The sequence below is a fragment of the Pungitius pungitius genome, chromosome 1 (assembly GCF_949316345.1).
Source record: "Pungitius pungitius chromosome 1, fPunPun2.1, whole genome shotgun sequence".
NCBI lineage: Eukaryota > Metazoa > Chordata > Actinopteri > Perciformes > Gasterosteidae > Pungitius > Pungitius pungitius.
In genome coordinates this window covers 22,452,562-22,475,028 of record NC_084900.1, presented here as the reverse complement: position 1 = coordinate 22,475,028, position 22,467 = coordinate 22,452,562, and the positions used below count along the sequence as shown (strand labels likewise).

General features: G+C 47.7%; 1 protein-coding gene across 1 annotated transcript; it reads right to left on the bottom strand.

Annotated features, from left to right (window-relative positions):
• Positions 1 to 2,642: 2,642 nt before the first annotated feature.
• bcl2l1 (BCL2 like 1) lies at positions 2,643 to 22,036 on the bottom strand. The gene is made up of 3 exons (XM_037479349.2): positions 21,466 to 22,036; positions 17,464 to 18,206; positions 2,643 to 2,897 (listed from the first exon to the last, which is right to left on the bottom strand). The coding sequence occupies exons 2-3, from the start codon at positions 18,016 to 18,018 to the stop codon at positions 2,754 to 2,756; spliced, it is 699 nt and encodes a 232-aa protein (XP_037335246.2). The 5' UTR covers positions 18,019 to 18,206; positions 21,466 to 22,036; the 3' UTR covers positions 2,643 to 2,753.
• Positions 22,037 to 22,467: the final 431 nt, after the last annotated feature.

Below are 22,467 nucleotides of genomic sequence, written 5' to 3'. Positions count from 1 at the left end.
ATGCATGCACACATCAAGGAAAGGACACGGCAGACTCGGTACATCTTCCAACATTAGCTTTATTTGGTTAAACGTAATCTAGCATTTTACAACGACATTCTACGGCATAGCCCAGTGGACGGCAATTCAATGGTTTAAGGAACTCCCGATGTCATGAGCATAAATGAACCAGAACCCTCTGCACAATAATCCTCACACTTTGTTTGCAATGTTCTTGTCTAATGGCAGTCCAATCAATAAAAGAAAACACACACAATCAATGACAATACACACTGATGCGAGTTTAACAGCTTAAGTCCATTTAAAGGCGGCACAGTTGTGCTTTTTTACACCATGTATAAATTATGTTTAAAAGCCAACAAAGAAAATGCACTATTCTAATTGGTTTAAATATATATCTATTTGAATTGGTTAAAATATATAGGGTTGTGCCAATACTGTCACACTTCATTTGTCAACATTTTGACACGCACAGCTTCTTGTGGGCTTTTCCTAACACTACAAAAATATATTTATACAGTGTGGAATGTGAGAGCAGAACCGAGGCTCATGGGATGCTCCATGGACTGACTCAATAGTCAGTATTTTTTTGTATTTTTATTTCTGGGTGAAATATTTGATTTAGATGTAAATAATTATATGATCACGTGAACAGTTCCTTCATTTGTGGGGACAGCCCCCCCCGCCCTCCTCTCCTCGGGCGACAATCACACCTCCTTCGACTGTCGGCTTTGAATTAAACAAAACAAAGAGCACCCTCCTCCCCCCCCTCACACAGACTAGGTGTGCACGGTAACAAGCGAGCAGCAGGTGAGCCAGCTGTAACTGACAGCCGAGGGATCACAGAGAGGGAAAGAGGAGGAGCCAGATGTGAGTGGCGAAGAGGAGGGGAGACGGATGGAGATCTGACGAGAGTCAAGGTGTCGGAGACAGTGGGATGGACTGTCTAAGGGGAGGGGGGGAGGGTGTTTGCCAGATGAGAAGGTGGGTGACGCGTTTTTAATGAAACACTCCAGGAACGTCGGTGTGGAACCACGTCGTCTCCTCACAGACCCCCGCTGTCATTGCTACTTGTGGATTGGACTAATGGCTCTTACATCTAAAGAAGGGAAGATTGTTGAGTTATAGCACAACACAAGAGAGAGTCCAACACTTTTAACCCACAGAACTTTAATTTGCAATTATATAACATGACATTAGAGAAAAGCAGCAAATCCTCACATTAAGGATCCAGTGTATCTTTTGCCATTTCTGTTTGATAATTATTGAACAATTATCCAAACTGTTGCTTCATCTATTAATAGTTTCCAGCTGAAAAAAAGACAACGACTACAATGTAGTTGTAAACCGTTAAAGATATTTCAAGTGTTTATAAATGTTTCTTTTTAACAATTATAACTTGGCATCTATAAGCAGACTACAGATAATGAACAAACAATATTTCTTTGTTCCTCAGAGAGCACTGACAAGCTGCTTTTTAAAAATGAGTATGGATCTTGTTCAGCTTACAAAAAACCCCCCTTTTTATAGCTATCGAACTATTTAATCGAATGAAACGTCAGATATCCTAGTCGGCTATGCTGTAATTGTTACAATTTTAATCAACATAAAACGTGGTGATTTCTTTATTTTATTTATTCATTAAAACCCCGGAGTACATGGCCCTGGAGGACTTTGCCCCTGAATGAGACGTCTGTGGATAGAAACAATGAATAAGCGACTAATATCACACTTCGGTTTGTTCACGTGTGTAATCGTATATATCAGACATTCATCAACTGTTTATACATCAGTTCTAATCAACTTAAGATCATTAATAATTACCCATAGTGTTTTTCGATATCAATTATCAAATGTGTATGTATGCCTCCACAATAGAAGGAGGCCAAAAGCAAACACTAGACGTGTGCTGCTACAGTTTTTTCTGCATTTCTCAGCCGCCGCATGGGAAACGCTGAACTCGCCACACGCCAGCACAACCGGGGGTGGGCAGTCGGCGGGCTGACCGGGTGCAGAATGGGATCAACAGGGGGGGGCTTTAACGCTTCATGCATCCGAAACCAAAACAACTCACCAACAAACATGGACAAGCAGAAGGAGCCACGTGTTTAATCAATTCCGTCCGGACTCCTCATCGCTGTGCACACAAAACCAATAAGCATGAAGGATGGGTGGTGGGGAGAGGGGGGGGGAGGGCTATAATGGCATAGTGTATGCAATGGTGGGACATCAGGAGCGGGTGCTACATCCTTGGTATGGCACACACGAGCAGCAAGAACAAGCTTAGGAACGCACATGTGAGCCCCGACAACACACGGACTCTTTACGTCAGAGAGGTCGGTTCAAGCCTCTCTGAAGTTAGGGGAAACCCCCCCCCCGGAAAAAAATAATACATTTGTTAAAACTAAAAGGCGTACAAACAAAGAGAGGAATAAAAGAAAAGAAGGTGTCTGTCTCTGGATAACCTCCGTCATCGAGGAGGAATAAGGTGGACTCACAAATACTAGTAGCTCTTCCCCATCTCTGGGAGGATTCTTAGTCCACTGTGGGGTGTGAGAGGGAGGGTGGGGGTTGGGGACAAACAATAACAAAAAGTAAACATCATCAGCAGTTCTGACGAGACCTTCATTTGAACCTCCATGGTAAGTGTTGGCGGGGGAAGGCGGCTGGAAAGGGGTCTAGAAATGGGGGGCCTGTTGGGCATCTCCTCCTCCTCCTCCTCCACCTCCCCCCCCCCCTCCTCCTCCTCCTCCTCACAGGCGTTTCTGGACGATGAGCGAGCCCACCACGACGCCGGTCACCAGCGTCATCCCCGCCAGCAGCCACTTCTTGAAGCTCTCCTGAGACCTCCGGCTCTCGGCTGCCGCGTCCTGCCCAAAGACTTCTGCAAAGCGCTCCTGGTGGACCCAAAGAAAATGAGACGAGGGGGGGGGGGGACAGTGTTAACATCAGAGTATCAAAATGTGAACACACACCCATGGAATAGACGCACCCAACCCTCCATTAAAAGCACAATACAAAGGTAGATCCCCTTCTGTGAATGTCACACACTCTGCCGAAAAGAAGCCCCCCTAAAACCACCTGCATCGATCCTGGTAACAAGGACACCGTTGTTTACACGCTTCTGCGCACCCCCCCCCGTCCCGTTGTTGCTGCATACATTCCCTCCTACCGAGGCCCACGCCGCTGCCCAACGAAATCATTTCCTGGAAATGAGCTGCGCAGCATGTGCCCTTCGCATGCCCCGCCACAGGGAGGCGCCATTGATGCTCACAAGGGGATGGTCAGAGTCACTGCTCGCTCCACCAGGCCCTCCGCCAATCAGTGAAGATCGTGCATAAATGTGTCAACGAGCGTGGATAAGAGTAGGGAGACAGAGGTGCAGTTGGGACAGGAAGAGGAGGGGGGGGGATTACTGGAAGAGAGTAGACAGAAGGAAAGAGTGAAATGATGGCGAAATCAGTGAATCAGAGAAAGAATACAGAAAGGGATTCTGACTAATCCCAACCCCCACCCTGACTGGAAAGAAAGAGCCAGTCGAGTGACATGTGGGTCCGGGGCACGGCCTCCATCCGAGTGCATCGGTCCTAAATTCCACTCTTTGGTCACAGCTACTAAAATGAGAGCAGCGGCTTTTCTTTTGCAATATCTTCTGGCATGAGCCAAACCAGCACTTAAAGATGCCCCACTTGGGCTCCAGGAAATCACACAATCGATTCCACTTACTGGCCCGTCTTTTTGGCTCTGTGGGAATGGGAACAGTGGGCATGTTCACAGCCTGAGAGGCGGTGTATATCTCACACAGAGAGAGAGAGAGAGAGACAGGTGGAGGAGGAAGTAATTCCAGGAGTTCCACGTCACTTGGATCTCCGTTTGATAACACACACAAGTTGAGTTTCTCTTGCTGCCTGAGGTGATGACATTATCAGCACCTTTGCTGGAACAAGGAGACATTTCCAATGAACACGCATACTACGTAGTCATGTTGGGTGGGTTTTCCATTTGGGTTGGTATTTCTTTGTTTTTTTAAACCATCATTTCCGTTGCAATATCCGATGCAGACAGGGGCATCTGAGGAGAGGAATCTTTGGCTGCCGCTGTATTCTTTCTAAGAATGTGCACGGTGCAAATGTGCTGGTTGAAGATAAGGGGGTGGGGCCCGTGGTGAACACTTCCACAACTCGCTGCGGCCTGAAACAGGAAGTAGTTTTTCACTCAAAGAGTGAACAGAACGTGCACGTATCCTATCGTTTATTTCCTAAAATAATCCTAAATCTCCTCGGCTTTTTTTTGTTGTTGTTGTTGATGCTAACTTCTTGGATCGGGTCATCTGTGTGTGCCGCGCTTACTTTTTGACTAAGCTGTCCCTGCCTGTGTGTGGTCTCTAAGGGGCCACGTCGCTCTCACTGCAGCTCCTTCCATCCAGTGCTTCGCCACACACACACACACACACACACACACACACACACACACACACACACACACACACACACACACACACACACACACACACACACACACACACACACACACACACACACACACACACACACACACACACACACACACACACACACACAGTCGATTACCCGGTCAATGAGTAGAATCTAAGGAATGTGTCAATATGTAACAGGGTTCAGCGGCAGCTCGTGGGTTGTTTTTGTTTTTTTTCCACTGAAGGCCGCTCTGGAAACTCACGCGAGGACTTCACCTTCAGCCCGGCTCATTCCTCTGAGCCACCGCCGCAGGAAGGCCTTGTAACAACAGGGGAATCTGCTCTCTGCTTGGGCGTCTCTTGACAAACATGCGTCTTCAGCCTCTTCCTTCGTACAGCATCAAAAGCTGGCCTTCCTGCCAACCCGAAACCCAAATGAACTATAGAACATTCCAACGTTCCACACATGGCAACACTGGGTCTCAACTCATTGGGCTGCATCCTTTGGGACGCATCCGTCGGCTCCTCTGAACGCAGCCCTCCAGGCGCCGATAGGGGAGGATACATCTGATCTATCCCATCATGCACTGCGGGCAGAAGAGGATTTCATTTATCCAGGATTTAAAAGCAACTTTGTTGCTAGATTCAGTACATTTTCAGACTCCTGTGGTGTGCATCCATTTACCCTTTAAATGACACACAAACTGGCTGCAGAAGTGACTTCAACAGCAGGCGCTCAGCTCGTGCACAGGCAGCAGGAAAGAGATGCCTAGTGCACACATCATTATTTAAGTTAAGTTGCTTGTTCAATAAAATAGCATATATACACCGTAGGTTAGGGAAATTCTCGCTCGACACTGAAGTCATCGAACAGGATATTTAGTGTTTGCAAAGAGGAGACAGAGCTGACACACACAGGTCATGCGCCTAGCCTACTCAAAAGTTTTCCTTTTCCAGCACCAACAAATATACCGGGATAAACAGGGAGCTTCTGCACACGCACAATGATCTCATTGTACAAGGAACGTCTTGTTCTTTATCCTGAGACATACATCTGACATCATGAGACACCAACATACACGCCACACAGACTTCATGTCCCGAGCGGTGATCTTATTTTTGCGTTGTTTTGTCCGAAGCCCCTTCTGATCAGCACCTTACTATTAGCTTGTATCCAAGTTTTGGAGCATGTCAAACTACCACTTGAATTTTTCCGAATGTGTAGGTTTAGGAAACAAAATGTTGTTCAAAAACTTGTTCAATAATAATGACGTTATTACGTAATGACGTCATCACGCAATGAAATCACATTATTTAGCAACTTTTGGCAACAAATCAACCTCCCTCTAGCAATGTCCCCAAAAAAGCAGGAGAAGAGTTCACTTTTAAATGTAACGCAAGTACAAGAATACCCTTGAATATCTTCCGTCGGTTGGGAGGACCCAGGTCTACGGCGAAGGCTGGGCCCTACAAGGACGTCATGTTCCGTCATTAAGAGGAACACCGAGTGAATCATATTTTGAGTAAATCTACGATCCACCTTCCTAATGCAGAAAATAATCACAGACCGAATCCACAGTATATTATAGTATTTGTGGCTCTTTCAAAGTCTTTGTAAACCTTTGTAAATGAATAGATTAACAGGAGTCCAGGCAAAAACCGACCACAGAGTGGCTGTCAGGAGGCCGTGTTGAAATATGCACGGCAGCATATTTGAAACCCCATGATGATGACTCAACGCCTTCAGAAGGTTAAAAGTGGAATACACCACGAGGGATGGATAAAAAAAAACGGTCTTACAGTAAATAATGACGTAATGGGATTAAACGGTACATTGTGAAACATGAGCTAATGTGCCCGTCCCTTTGTGGGAGATCGGACAACGCGGGAGGAATGCGTCTGTGTGGAGGTCACCGACACCTGTAAAGCAGACATGTCAAGACGTGTCCAGGAACCATAAAATGAAACTACGTGCATCGATACAAAGGGAAGCTCCCTCAAATACTGTACAAAGGCCCCTTGTTTTTGGTCTTAATGCCTGTGAAAGGTTAAAGCAAACTGACACAGATCATATGCCGTTCAGCTCTCTTTTGACTGATGGCATATCTTCTAATAATTAAATAACAATTGATGTAGCAGCTTTAATAAATCAACAATTGATTGTATCGTTAAGGCTGTTTGGGGACTACTTTGGGCTGTGGATGAACACACATTTGGTGCTGTAGTGAGGAGCCTCTGATTCATCCTTCACCAGCAGTCAGCTCACAGTGCACACATGTCAAGGAGGCGCCGTGGCTTTGATATGCTCTCTGATATCTCCCCGCGTCCCAGCCGGCAGGTAAACCCCATCTTTATCCTCCCTCTGGTTTCCCTTTCACACGGTCACACCTTTATTTCGGTATCTGCGCTTGGCTCCCGGAGGACATCGAGTGCTAGGTAGCGGCCCGCAGAGCGCTTTCAGCTCCTCTCTATTTGCTTTCAGGTCTTTTAACTTGCTCATTCTTTGTTAGCCACGGAGGGGGGAAAAAGAAAATAAGGATGAGGAAAGGTTTAACTCATGAAAGAAAAAGGTTGGATGTAAGAAAGAGATAGTGAGGAAAGGGGGGGCACAGGGAAGAGATCCTGCAGTCGGTTGCCACGGCTACTGAAAAGCTGCTGATTAGTGTGTGTGTGTGTGAGATGGTTGCGTCTGTGTGTGTGTGTAGGTGTCCGTGGCTGATGTATGGCCCTGTGCTCCGTGTGGAGAAGGCAGCATTTTAACGATCATTAGCAGCAGCTTCCTATTCATCAGCTCCTGTCTGTTGCTCCGATGTTGCGCCATAACAAGCAGCGATTCTCCTGACCACACTCAATTAATACATCATATCCTGTCCCCTCTCAGGCAAAATGGGTTGGAGATAAATTGATACCCATACATTGCACCCTTTTTAGCAATCGAAATATCAGGCTGAGCTCTGAAAGAGTTAACATATTTGAGCAGATACAGACAAATCTATTCACATCTCCTTTCCCCCCCAAACAGACTAAATGGATCTATGCCAAATATTTACAGTATGTATAATACGGTGTCCGTGGCCAAAATGAGCGTATACCACAAAGGAAGCAAAAGGAAGCACCCATTAACATGCAGAGAAGATTCCGAAAACGTCTCTGTAGCAATAGAACGCTTACAAAAGGTGCTTTCCCTGGGACTCACACGTGTGTGTGTGTGTACACTCGTTTTGAGAGGCTAAGACCTAAAAACAATCTAGATCAACCAGCCCCTGACAGAAAATTCCCTTTACGAGCTATCTGTGTGTGTGTGTGTGTGTGTGCGCGAGTGAATGAGCGGTATGTGATCTGCAGTCACTCTGTAAACAGCCAGCCAATGGAAGACTAGGTGCCTTTTTGTTGTCCCTTTTTTACATAATTCCAGCTCAACTAGCGGCGAAATATTCTATAGAGGGCTGTATAAATCACATTTCAGAGTCTAAAGTCATCTAACTGTAGATGATACTGAAAAAAAACCTTGAAACTTAAAAAAAATTCAAAAAGTTACATTGCCGCTTGGGGTTAGGGAGAAAGGCCAAAAAGCAGGATCGGTTCGAGAGTTCACTAGAAGCCATTGACCCCGAGGCCTGCAGGTCACATGGAAAATGGAAAAGGTATGAAGGACTAATAACAAAATGAAGCAAGACGTCCGAAGGGAGATTAAAGAATGAAGCAATATGTTAGGAGATTAGAGAAGAATGAAGGGAGAATAAAGAATGAAGAAGAGGGAGCTGGCTGGAACACTATGTCAGCGATGGTTGAGCAACTCCTCCAGCGAGTTGCAACACTGGGGATGTGTACACACAAACACGCACGGCCCGGGCCGGGCCGGGCTGTGCTGTGCTTACCCAGTAAAGTCACCTTGTGGCCGGCGGCGTAAGGCTCCCAGCCACACGCCGAGGGTCACGCGGCGATCTGGCTGCTCAAACAAGACGACTTCATGATACACGGGAATGTGTGCAAAGTTCTCTGTGCTGTGAGCGAAGGACCCGTGCACGCTGTGACCTCTGCCTTACAGCCACGGAGACGGTGGATCACAGGATCACGCCGACCTGAGGACACGCCCACGTGTTTAGATGAAGGCCCGGTATTCGAGATGATGTATCCAACACTTTTCTAGTCACACTATAAAAGGGAGTATTTAAAACATGCGCAAAAATCCTCTTACCTGTAGGACAGACAATAGCAGTGTTTAATTTTTCAATCAATTCTTTTCGCTGGAGCCTCTGACGGTAGCTACTTGGGGTCACTCCGAAGTTCTTGAACCTGCACATTTGAAGGTATATTTTCATCAGCAGTCTAGAAGCTGTAGGTAGGGGTAAGTTGACCTAGATAAACACAGGATATAAAAAAGGCCCTTTCCGTGAGTCAGACTAAGAAGAACATTGGACCCAAGAGGTCCACACAGTACGGCCATGCGCGATAACTCAGATTTCCTCCCACTCATCGCCCAGTTGTTCCGTCAGTGGTGGCCTTATTTGTTGGAACCTGTGAATAACACACAACAGTGGTGGCCCGATTTCAACTTCAATCTTCACAGCAGAGGTTCTGTTCAGTCGGGGAGGGGAGTCAACAATGTGAGTGATTGTTCCTCCCTCCTTATCAATGTCCTCATCCTCTACACGAGCTCCATCACTTCCTGCTCCTCCTGCAGGCCTTTTGACCCTTCGTCGCCAGTTACACAAATGCGGCGGCGTTTTTGGGAACAAGGGAAGTCGAGCCAGCAGCCAAAAGGTCCCATGTCACCGGGAGAGGTTTGAGGAAGAGCGAGGAGGAGGAGAAGGAGGGGAAACCCCACTCGCCTCGGCAACCGAAGCCCTTTGAAGAGCAAGTAGGACGACTCCCGGGTTTAACGTTTCTACTTTGGCAAGTGACAAAGCAGACGCCGGGTAACGCTTGGGGCAAAATGCAAGAAAAAAGGGAGTCAATAAACAAAGAGACCGGTTTGGACATTATACATACAGCCACTGATGCCTGAAGAGGAGCACATCCATTCCAAATCAGGCTGCTTGAAATGCTTCACGTGGCACAAGTTCTTCTCCCACTGTGTAGGTCTCCTAACGCAAGCTTTAGTCTGTATAAACAGGGCTCGTTCCCCTCTACGTATTTTTACAACGCACCGCTGGGAACAAGAAAACATTTTAACCAAAAAGCTGAGAGGCAACACCGGGCAGAATATGAAAAAACAGGAACCCAAGCGCCAGCTTTGTAAGGAGAAAGTGGTGCGATTATAACTCGTTGACTTTTCCTCGTTCTTCTACTTTGGCCAAAACACTCATTTTACACTAACGGCTTTACACCCGTTTACAGTCATTCGGACCCGTGTCGACTTCCCATTCTTGGCTAGACCGCCGCCACCTCAAGCATTAAATCTATGCTGTTGTAGACTGATTAAACGATGAATCATTTAAAAGTGGAAGCGAGGGGGAGGGGGGAATGAGGAAATTGAATCATTAAACCTCCCCTCGGCAGGCGACACTTGCTGGTGTTTGTGCTGGCGTCGCTGCGTCTCGATGGCTCCTTTACGGCAGCGCCGTCCGCGCGTCGAGCCGCCGGTGACACCATGAATTAAAGAGGAGATTAATAAATCAGGACAGGGAGGCTCAGACTACAATCTGTTCCCTGCCTCACTCTGGGGGCCGTCCCTCTCGTCACAAAACCCCATTCTGTCAGCACACACAGACACACACACATAGCACTGAGGCACAGCGGGAAGGCCAAGGACTTAGGATTGAGTGCGTGTGTGTGTGTGCACCTCCGGCTGAGCGAGGGCACGTGTTGGGGAGAGCGTAAACCCTCTTCCGCGGTGTAGCCGTCCAGCCTGTAGGCCATCCATCCCCTCCCCGTGACCCAGAGAGCCGCCATCTGTCGGCGTGTCCGAGAAACCAGGAAGACGAAGCGGTGAGAGCGAGACGGAGGTAGAACAAAAGCTGGAAGGGTGACGAAAAAGGACTAGAAACTGAGGCAAGGGGGAACCCAAGAGGGAAGCGTGTGCAGAGGGGAGCTGGTGGCAGACGGCGGTGAGGCTCGCTGACACGTTTCCCTGAAACTCCACTTCTTGTCATGAAGTTTGACAACATGAAAGAAGCAGATTCCCCACAATCTCCTTTTCTGTTCCCCGATTCAATTATCTCCTCTCTCTGTTATTGCAAAGACACTGAGAATATCTCTTGACTTTATTGCTTTACCCCCCCGGTGATTAAAAAAAATATATCACTTTTTTTTAATCATCATTTAGGCCTATGAGGCCGGGCGCTGCATTACCATCAAACACTCATCAGCCCTCGCTATCCGTTGCTTAGCTCGCGCACTTCAATACATGCCGCGAACCTCGCTAATCCCATGATATGCTTCATAATCTGATCACAGATATGAGCACAGACAAACAAATCGGAGAAGGGAGAGCAGGAAGATGAAATGCAATCAGAGCGGAGGGGGAGGCAGGCGGATGCTCGCAAAGATGGGGGAGCAAAAATTTAAACAAATGCGTGGCAGGAGGGACGTGGGCTGGAGCAGGAAGATACAAAAAAAAGAAAGGGGGAGCAAGCAGACAGGAGAGAAAGATGGAAGGAGAGGGGGGGGTGTACTCGTGACCTGATTTCCACACTTAGCCTCGGAGAAGTGGAGCAGCACGTAGGCAAAGCCGACGTAGAAGTGTGCAGGCCCCGTCTTCCTCGCTAGCCCAGCGGGGGGGCACTGCGCTGGTAGTCAGTCGGATGACAGCCGCCCCCCCCCCCTTATCTATTACACAGCTGGTTGTACAGCTAAATGAGGGACAGGAGACACAGGGGGACGATCTGTAGCCGGACTACAGGAGGCAAATTGAGTTGTTAGGGACGTTGTTAACGTCTCACTGCAGAGTGTGCTGCTCAGGGATTACAGGCCTCGTCTATGACCAGAGGTGGAAAGAGTAACAAAATTGTGTACTCAAGTAAAAGTACTGTTACTTAAATAAGATTTTACTGAAGTACAAGTAAAGTTAGTCTAAAAATGTACTCAAGTAAAAAGTAGCTCATTAAAAATCTACTCAGAGTAAAAGTTACTGAGTTACTTGTTTAACAGCTGGGTGGGGTGCGGATTCTAGTGTAGTTAAAAAAAAGACAAGGGAAAATAATTCTCAATCAATTTGTTTTTAATTGAAGGAAGACCTTTACAAATTAAAGTGTAATAGCAAAAATAATAAACTAAAAATAAAAGATATGATTTTAGTGCAGATCATCCAATAAAACATTTTAAACATTACTACAACCACTAAATATGGTATGAACTGTGGATTCAGTAAAGCAGGGGTGTCAAACTCATTTCAGGTTCGGGCCAGATACTGCCGACTTCGACCGAACGCGGGCCACTGACGATCGGCGCTGACGGGGGTGGGGGGGGCACTGGCGGTCCGACCGACGGTTTGCTGACGTCGGGACGTGTGCACTCCAGTGGCGGACCGTTTACTCTGCGATCTCCTTAAACTGTCTCTGCTCTGCTCACTGAAGCAAAACAATACGTGGACAATAAATATCAGAGCCAAGAGCAGCGAGTGTAGTCACCTACTGCTGCTAACACATCCCGTCAGACCAGGATTATTTATTATATCCGTTAATCAACTTTTCTCCTCTTGTTACCCTGGTAACCGCTGTCATTACAGACGGTTGCGTCGATTCTTACCGTGAAAATCTACGTACTTCCGGTTTAGCGGCTACGCTTCGTATTTTCATTCAATTTCAGCTGGGTTTGCATCTGTTTTGTCCGTCTCCATCATCCTTGTTTAGCGCGTTCGTTCTCCCGCTCATCACTCAATCACTGCAGTGACGTAGTTTCTGGGCGCGATTTTTTTTCCTTTGCATTTTTTTTAATTCAGTAACAGATATGATTTAAAATGTAGCGAAGTACAATACTTCAAACAAAAAATACTTAAGTAAAAGTAAAATTACAGATGAAAAAAAATACTTTAAAAAGTAGAAGTACACAAAAATACTACTCAATTACAGTAACGCGAGTAAATGTAATTCGTTACTTCCCACCTCTGTCAATGGCAAATTACAAATGCACACGCACAGTTGCATTTGCTCCAATGACCCTGACCTTAAATTAGATTGATCCTGGGGGAATGGTACAGCCCAATGTCCCCCAAACGTGAGCACTTAACTGCCTCCTGTAACCCCACTGGAATGGTTTGGCCAAGTCCCTCTCATTAAATAACAAAACACAAGTTTCTACACTTGCGCACACACACAAGAAAACATTCAACACGTTTTTGATGCGCAACAATTCAGGAAATACCAATGCCTGAGCTGCAGAGCGTTCACACACAAAAAACAACACGACGTGTCCATGGCCGAGCCGCAGCATTCACATGGATCCAGAAAGCGGTCTGCATGGAACCACCCACCACACAGAGGTGTTTATTGACCTCGCTTGAACAAAAGTGGCCGCCATTGATCCAATGCAATAAAGGTTTTCTGGGCCATTGTCTACGTCTGTGTGTGTATGTGTATGTGTGTGTGTGTGTGCGCATGGATTCTATGCGGGTCTCGGTAGGGGAGAGAAAGGTGATGACTTTCTCTACAGAGCGACAACGCACCTGGGGACACAACTAAAAAGCCAGTACGGCAAATTCCCGTGTGCGTTGCCACAGGTCCTTTGTTTGAGGTAGTCACATGACAGGTCTGACTTGGAGCTGTCCCCTCCCCTCTGCTGCGCGCCTCCATAGAATGGAATGCTCACACGTATGAGACAATAACAACAACAACCTTCCGCAACAACCAGTCGATCACAGACAAGTGATCGGCTCGCGGAAACTTTGTCCTTGAAAGAAAAGCGAAAGAAACACGCACATATCCCTCCTAATCAGCCATATGAGAGCAGTAATAACACAGGGAGGAGGCAGAGGAGGGGCCAAAGGAAAGATGAAGGGACGGCGAAAGGCAGCTAAACCGGTTGGGGGTGGAGGTCTGAAGGGGGGTGTTAAAGTCAGAGAGGATCGATAGCTCCGAAGAGGTTTCTGATGAACAAAACAACAACACTGGAAGGAGGGACTGTGAGGTTAACGGAGGCGTGCGGCCCCACGTCTGCTCCCTAACATGTTTTGGCAACTGCAGTCTCGGAAGGTGGATGTAAGGAGGGAGGAGGGAGGCCATACAAGGTTGCCAATAAAAGAGCTCAGATGAATGATGAATAGTGGGGGGAGGAGGGGAGGTATAGATAGAAGAAAGAAAAAAAATGACAAAAATTGATTGGGTGCATGGAGAGGGGTGCACATATGGAGGACAAGGAGGGAAGTGGGAGGGGGGGGATGTGTGTGGAGGAGAGGCAGAGAGAGAGAGAGAGGCGGGATAGGTCCCATGGGTGAGATTTCCTGCTCCTCTCCCATAGGGTAGTCGCACAGACGACTCCGTGGATCTAAGTGCCTCTCCTATGTGCATGTTAATTACAGACGGGGGGGGGGGGATTAGGTGGGAGAAAGAGAGACAGAAGTGTCTGTCAAGGAGAAAGGCACAAAGGAGGCGCAGGTGTTTCCCTTGTTGGCTCTTCCATTACAGCCTCCGTGTCAGAGACACTTCACAGAGCAGCACCGGTGGATACACGCGTTTGGGTCAACAACTCCCATAAAAACAAACTGTGCGTGGGTCCACCTCTCAACCCCAAAAACAAGCGCATTATCTTATATTTGTTCATACCAACAAAAAAAAGAAAAGAATGAATACTACAGTTTCCAGTAAAGGTCACTTAAAATAATTAGTAGATTTGTCGGGCCCTACCTCTGGCCACAGATGCTGCTCCATGGTGGTACCAGCAGCACGGCGGCGTACGGCGGGATTACAAATTAACTACAGCGTGTTTGTTTTGTGTTTTTCTCATTTTTGGACAACAGAGCTTTATGGCACAGGTGCTTCTGATATGAAACCGATAAAGGATGTTGGCTGACATCATCTAATAAATGCTAGCGCTGTACCGGACACACGTACTGTATACCGCCATGAGTGGCACAGGCAATAGGAAGAGGGCATTTGTCTTGTGCTTGACCTTCGACGGGTCAACATGGATAACGGTCTTTGCTTTACTCCCATGCTTCTCCACTGAAAACTCGCCCCACCCACCCCACCTTCAGCCAACTTCCAATGCAGTCTGGATCCTCTAAACGGGTTTGGCCTTTAGTATGTCATAAAGAGAGAAAAAAAAACACCAAAAACATTGTTTTCCATAGAAGCAGGTGGAGATATTATTCATCTCTAATTGGTAATAACCTCGTGCCCCCACCCTGAGGCGGCTCAATCTCCGCTGAGTAATCACTGCCATCGCTGCCTCCGAAACGGCATTATTAGGTCGGTGGCAGTGTCCCTACCTCTGCTGCCTGCCAAGGTCTATTACTTGATAAAATACGGCCTCGCTCCTGTGCTTCCTCTAACACCCGCCGCATCTCACAGCCCCAACTATTGTCAAATAACTCAGCGGGGAGACTGCGGAATGAGCTTCGGGGGAGGGGGGGGGGGGGGGGAGACTTCTCCAGGCAAAGATCCAGACTAGACTAGAAGTACATGACGGAGATGGCAGCATTTCAGAGTGTTGCTTCATTGTATGACTTGTTCATTATTGTTTTGACTCATCGGTTTGTCAGAAAAAAACAGTAAATATGTTCCCCAGATTTTTACTCTAACCAAAAAGTACAAAACCAAAATCTTACATCTTACAACATCTTAACACCAGAGAGACTTCATTGTGTTTGTTGCTCTATTCATCGTTGTCTGAGCTATAGAATTGTCCAGAGCAAGAAAGTACAGTTTCCCTCATATGCTGATGATTTGATAACGTAAGATCGCCTTGTCATTAAGAAGCTCAAATACAGTTCTTTCCCAACAACTGGGAAATCAAAGTACTTCGCCTCCAGATTAACCAATGGGTTTCATTGGCCATTTACGCCCCACTTTCTATTTTTGGACACAAACAGATCTGTCATTTCCCCCTGCAGTTACTTAGTCACAATCCTTCCTAGCAGGAAACATTACCATGTTCGGGAAGCAACAATAACACGCGACTTATTGAGGAACTGAAGTGAAAGTGACCTTGCAGCTACTCAGAGCAGACTAATATTTCATCAGTTAGCACTCACAGCTATACACAGGTACCCATATATGCCGTGCTTCATTCCCGCGAGGAAGTGCCGGGGGAGGGAGGGAGGGAGGGAAGAGAGAAGGAAGAACCTAAAAGGGCAGATTAAAAGAAAAGAAACAAAGTCTCGTGTGGGCTTTGCTGAGGAGCGTAGGTTGACTTAGAACAGAGAAAGCACAAAGAGCAAGAACGTAGTGATGTTGTCACAAGGGGGGGGGGGGGGGGGGGGAACAGAGCGACGATGGGAACAAATGATAGGTAAAGCCACCCACTGAATTCTCTGGTTTAGTTTGCTACTGCCGCTCGGGACTACCCCCCCCCCGAGGCGAGAGCATCAACCTGTGAATCACTCACGCGTCAAGGAGGTGCTCTCCCTCGCCCTGCAGCGCACGGACAGAAAAAGAACAAATAAAAGTGAATTGTACAAAGCTTCGTAGGGAAGGGAAGTGGCATCATGTGCCCGGGAAGATGTCAGCTCTAACGCAAAGGAAGTGAAACCGTGCCGAGGAATACTCCGCACGCTGTGCCATTCAGAATTTTATTCCACTTTGCCAGGCCGAGGTTACACTGACATGGAGACACCAACCGGGGTTGTTAGTCAGAGCAAACTGTCCATGTGTGCGTTTGGGAGTGTGTGTCTGGATGGTTTTAACTACATGAGCTCACAGAGATCGACGCACTTTGTTGACAACAGCGGCGGTGAAAAGTATTTGTCAGTGTTCGGGATGAGAATCAAAAATAAATCTGGGAAATGTGAACGTCAGCACCAACTTTTATAGTGAAGGATGCTGCAACATGCCTTCAACAAAAGGAAAACCACTGACATATGTTGGATGGCTTACATCCTGTTATCTGTTTCTCAAGCCACATCCCCGGTCCTCGGTGTCCTCTCCAGTCCAGCGCCGAGTGCACAACCAGACTGTGTGTCTGCCCAATGCGTTTTTTTTATTGCCGTCAGTTTCCATAGGATCCGACTTTGATCTGGCGTTGTGCAGCGCTGCAGCAATTAGAACCAGCCCCTCCCCTAACCCTCCTTTGCCTCATGCCATCAAATGGCCGGCACAAAGGAAAAGAGGCGACCTTAACTGTGCAGGGGGCGTTAGCGAGAGAGCGTGCACCTACACAAACACACTCAGGGGTTGTCAGAACCAGGAAGGCCCACTTTCCCAGAAAAGCTTTTATCTGCATGCAGCTGTCTTGGTGGAGAACATAAGGGAGGGGGAACCACAAATGTACAGATAGTGGAAGAAGAGAGGGGACGAGCAACAAAGCACGCAGCCAATCAACTGACCCGAGAGAAACAAAGGGCTATCTGTAAAAGCCCCTTACTTCATCCCACTCTGATGAGAGAACTTGGATCCCGAGGCACAAAGCCCTGACGCAGCGCGTTAAGCTCCCACTTCGATCCAGCTCATTGAGCTCCGTGCTGCTGATCAATTAGAGAGCAGGCGAACCAGCTGCCGACTACACCAACGTTACGTTTTCTAAGCACGGATGGATGGCTTTTTGGAATCACGAGCGTAGGGCCGGTTATATCTAATCTGAGGTCAAAGGGTCTCTCCCCTTCCACTGTGCCGTGTCACAATCTCACAGAAGGCAAAGCGCCCAAACATCGTCACGCCGGCTTATCTGGCCCATTTGTGCAAGATGAGTCTGAACATGTAGGATGGGGTAAAAACTACAGATTGGATGTTCTTTCTCTCTCCATGACGTGCAGCTCATGGAGCGGGGGCCAGGCACAGCTGACCGACAGGCACGTGACGGGGGGGCAAGTAAAGACACGTCGGGATGAGCACATCTGGCAACTCACTTCTCCAGTAAAATAATCTGTAGCCGAGGAGCGAGCCGACATGACCATCGAACATGGCATCAACGTTTTTAGGGTGGAGTAGACTCACCCAGCCTCCCTGGGTCTGGATCCAGGGCTGAATGTGGTTGTCCAGGTAGACCGTCATCCACTCGATGATCCTGCTCACCAGCTGACTCATCTCCTTGTCCACGCACTCCACGCACAGCGCCCCGCCGAAGGCGAACAGGCCCACGATGCGGCCCCAGTTGACGCCGTCCCGGAACACCTCGTCCATCACGTTCTCGAAGCTTTGGTAGGCCGTGGCCGGCGTGATGTGCAGCTGGTTGTGCAGGTCGCTGAAGGCCCGGGCGTAGCGCAGCTCGAACTCGTTGGCCGAGTCCCGCAGGGCCTCCTTCACCGCGTCCAGGCTCGCCGTCGACGGCAACCGTTGCTGGAGCAGCGGGGACGCCGGCGGGGTCCCGGGACTCGAGCCGTGTAAAGTCCCGTTGGAGTGCGTCGCTACCCGCTGCTCATCAGCCGCCCCAGCCTCTCCCCCGCCAGTTCTGTTGGGAGGCTCCGACAGCCCTATGTGGTTGACGGGGTAGTTCCTCTGGGAGAGTTTATAGTTTATGTAGAAGACCACCAGTTCTCGGTTTTGAGACATGTTGCGCTCAACGATGCTTTCCCCGTCCCTCCGGTTTGTCTCTGCTCCTCTCTCGGTCGCGTTACGCGTGTCCACGCGCTGTGTCAGGCTTTTTGACCTGTTCAGACCACCATGGTCCGCTGATATCAGGAGGACACTTGGGGGTTGAAAACCAAATCCTACACGAGGCTGACGAATCAGCTCAAGTCCTGTAAAGAGACAACAAAGAAAGGTCAATGTCTGGATAGCCTATAAGCACACTGTCGTGCGTGTGTGTAAAGGGCTGGAGACGTTGCATTAAAATGTGGACAGGTAGGCCAAAGTGCATCTTTCTAATTGCGCTTTTGCATGTGGAACAGATGGCACAGATATTAATGAGACAATCATCAGAGAGGTGTGGTTTAGGTGAGGTCAGAGGGCGAGTCCGGCTTAAGGGGTCCACACAGACAGTTGCCATCTCCCAATCAGTGACCTCTGACCTTTGGACGGAGCATTCAGGCCCCTTGTTTGTCTCAGCTCCAGTCTTTCTGGTTCAGACACGCTGATCACCAGCTCACACACACTCATGCCCTTGAATCCTGATACATGAGACATGTTTTCCTGTTATAACCAGCACCTTACATCATTGCTTAAGAGTTGGGTTTAACACCGGTTTATATTAGTGTGAAATCACAGATTATATGCAATATTTAGACATATCACTATAATCTTACAGACTACCAGTGGTATTCCTCTGAACTATAATGACCAAACAAAAGTATCCAAAGATAAACTACTTTTCTGCGAGGCCCAGTGAGCCTGATGCAGTGAACTCTCAATAAACTCAAGTTTTCTAAATTCTATTCGTAAACTAGAAATAAAGAGGACCCGTGTGTGTTTGGGGTTGACGCATGAGGCTACAATGAAGCCGTGTGTTCAGCGTGTACTGAGATTAAACCGTGATGGCACTGTGGTATGAAAGGTTCAATCGCAGGTTGAGCGGATGTTGATACATTTGTCAAAAAAAGAGTGTACTTTGAATAAGGGGGAATATATTAACGTCCAAAATGCAGAAATCGTCCAATACTGTTAAAATGTAAAAGCTATGCAAAGAATGTAGCTGCGGAAATAGAAATAGTGTAATATTTATGTGCAGATACATTCATAATAGAACTGCAAAAATCAATCAACTGCAGAGGAAATTTACAGAAAATGCAATTGCTAATTTGCTTTGTCCTGAAAAAGACACTATCTTTTAATTAAATAAGAAAATTGTCAATTGAGACCCTGAGTCACATGTTGGAAATGAAAGATAATTCAATAGTTGACCTACCAACTAGTTATTTGATGCAGTTGACGCATCAACAAAGACTCCCGTCTGCCTTCTAATATACTCTGGCGTAGGATCCAGTGATTGACAAAGGGGTGCACAAATGTTACCTGTCGCCTCAGTGATCATAATAATAATTTAAAAAAATGTTTATGTTTATTATTACGCTCTATGTCCTGCCGTAAGTAGATGGATCTTAAGTGGGCCGCCACCCCCGAAACAAAAGGCAACGTGTGACGGAGCCTCTCCCTCATATCCCACTACAGGTGCATACCTGAGGTAAAAACACATGGGGGTGGGCGCTGACCTGCTGCTGATCCCAAAGAAAGCACGGGACCTGGCCTTTCCCAGAACAACATAGACATGTACGCCGATGATGGGCCCTGGTTATTAGGGGCGCTCCCTCCACGCAAACACTGCTGGTGGCATTCCAGTACGCGTGTGGCACAAAGGACGCGCGGCACGCTCCCTCTCCGGGCCAAACGGGCCGAGAGCAGCGGACCCACACAACGAGACACGAACACTGGCTCGGGCCCGCGTTTGGGGGGCCAGGTTGTGCGTCGGTATGGGTCCTGCGTCTTAGAACAAACAATCGAGGAGAAGTGCGCAGCCAGTCCCAGCGAGTGAAACGCAGCAGTGTTTACAATGGCCACATGGTCCCGAGCTACGGACACGTGGCTTTGGGCTCCAAGAGCCCCGCGCTGGTGTAAACACGTCGCAGACGTGTCGCACCTGCATGCAGCACTGTGGAGGTCAAACGCTCAAACATTAACTCCGTGTTTGGATTTATGACGGTGGAATCTGGACTCTCCACTGACGGACGAGCCGAGCGGGACATGCGAGCAGCGATGCACCGCGTCTGTAGGGCTGCGTGTCCGGGTGTGTGAGCCAATCTGGGTTTACATCGAGTTAATCCCCCACATTCAACGTGAAATGCACATTCAACGTTTCGATCGCTGATATCAAGTCTTGATAAAACATAATACATATAAAGAATAACATGTGCGTCTTACCAGCAGTACTGAATAAAATGGGGATACCCTCCTCAGATCGTCCCCCCCATCCTGGCTCACTCTGTAAAATTGTCCCGAATCAAGTCTGTGCGAAAGTTGTCAAAATCCGAGAATGTAACAGTCACTTGGTGTGCATGTTTGCACGTATCCTCGTACGTCTTCACACAGTTCTCTTCCCCCCCCCCTGCTCTTTGCACGCCCATTATTACGTAACACGACGCCTTCGGAGCTCACTGGGTGTTTCGAGTTGAGATCACCACCCCCCCCCCCCCTCGAATAATCGTTTCTGCTGGCCTTTAGACCCCGGGAATATAATTAGGATACAACACCATCTAGTGATATTACCAGTCACCATGTGTGCTAGAATGCTCGCTGTTCCACACGGAAACCTACCAAACTGTGTGAGAGCCATTAAACAAAGCGAGGTCAATAAGCAACGACTTTCATGAACATGGTGCGGGATGTATGCCACTCTTTGTTCACCAGAGGTTTTTATGGATTATATAAACACGTAAATACTAATGAAATGCTACATTCTAGTCGTCTTGTCTCTGCAGTTCACTAACGGTGTCCCTTGCTGCTTTATTTAACAAACAGGGGGGATTTCCAAGTATATACTTGAATAAATTGAATATCCTAAACAGGAGAACCGGTTTAGCGAGAGCCCCTGAAGGCATCACGGTCCCCTGAAGGCAGCACAGGCCATTCCCTCCTCCTGTCATCTACACTGGAAAAAATGCCTCTTACGACACCACCCTGTGCCAGTCCTAAAGAGACCTCGGCAGACGTCATTACAAAACTAAGCAACACACACACGCCTATTACAACGATACTGTAGGAAGGTACTGAAGAACATGGCTGTAACAGTCACAGGGTGCACACACACATTCAAGGAACGTACATATTTACTGTGGCTAAATCATACACTGTAGATTCAGAGTAAACCATAGTTAAATTGGACGGAACAAATCGAGCAGGAAACACGGATGGATTTGCATTCTTCCAAATTGTGTCGACCTCCTTTTTTTACGTAAGCGGGATTGTAGACGGAGAGGGAAAATGTACCCACTCGCGCAGTCGCCCTCTCACAATTTCGCCAAACACAACGACCGCAGTCATTAGAAACACACTCGCAGCATCTCTTACTTGTAGGGTGGTCTCCACGAAATCATTTCTGGTGGCTCTCAATCCTGACCCCGGCAAGAGGAACCCAATCCGGCATCGTTAGCCCGTCTTGCTAAAGCGCCGACGGAGGTCTGCTAGCCAGCTACCGGCCGCCACGGATCCGCCCACCGTTACACTGTCACGTGACGTCACCGCTCCTGCGCTCAGTCCGGGTACCGTCAGGGAAACGGCAGCTTTACCCGGGATGGATAGTGCCGAACGGAAGGGGAGAATGTGCTCCACCCTTCCGCAGTTTAAAAAAAAAAAAATTACGAGTCGCCTCCCATACGAGCTGGTCCGGCTGGCAGCGAGCAGGCGTCGGCTATCTAGCGTTAGCACCAACTGACTTAACTAACTTCAGTTAACTAACGTTATTTAACGTCCGTTCGTTCGCGTCGCTCCGGACCTCTGCTACGTGTGTTATGTCGATAGTTGAGTACAACTGTCACACTCCATCTTGTTTCGATGTGTGGTTACTTTTCTAAGTTTTGTAGAATGGCGGTTTCCCCGAGAAGGGGCTACACGTAGCAGCTGCTGGGGCAGCTTTGCGCTTTACTTGCTAAAACAAAGGATGTGAAAGGTCTCCATGGTAACCTTTGTTACCCCACAATGTTCGGGCCAACTGCCAGTTTGAAAACAGTGCCACGCTGTGGACTTACAGGGAAATACAACCAAGAACCAAACACGTGCATAATGTATTCAAATAAAAAAACTAAGAAATACAAATAATTGTGCTGTGTGAGTTAATGCACTCAACCCCTCTACTATGAAGCCCCTAAAAAAGCGCTGGTGACATTCATTAGACGCAAGTTGACGTAGTTTAAGGACTTCTGAAGATAATTGGTTGCACTGTATCTTATTTAGAGACTTTATAACTAAAAGGTGGAGATCTCATAGGCATGTTAACAACTTTTCAGTTTTAAATTTGAAGTTTACTTTATCAATTCTGAGTATGTTGATTAGTTTAATTCTAGATTACACATC

Excerpts from the sequence above, each read along its gene's own strand:
- bcl2l1 (XM_037479349.2), bottom strand. The coding sequence starts at position 18,018 with ATGTCTCAAAACCGAGAACTGGTGGTCTTCTACATAAACTATAAACTC. Across the intron at positions 2,898-17,463 it reads TCCAGACCCAGGGAGGCTGG|GAGCGCTTTGCAGAAGTCTT; the intron begins GTGAGTCTACTC and ends TGGGTCCACCAG.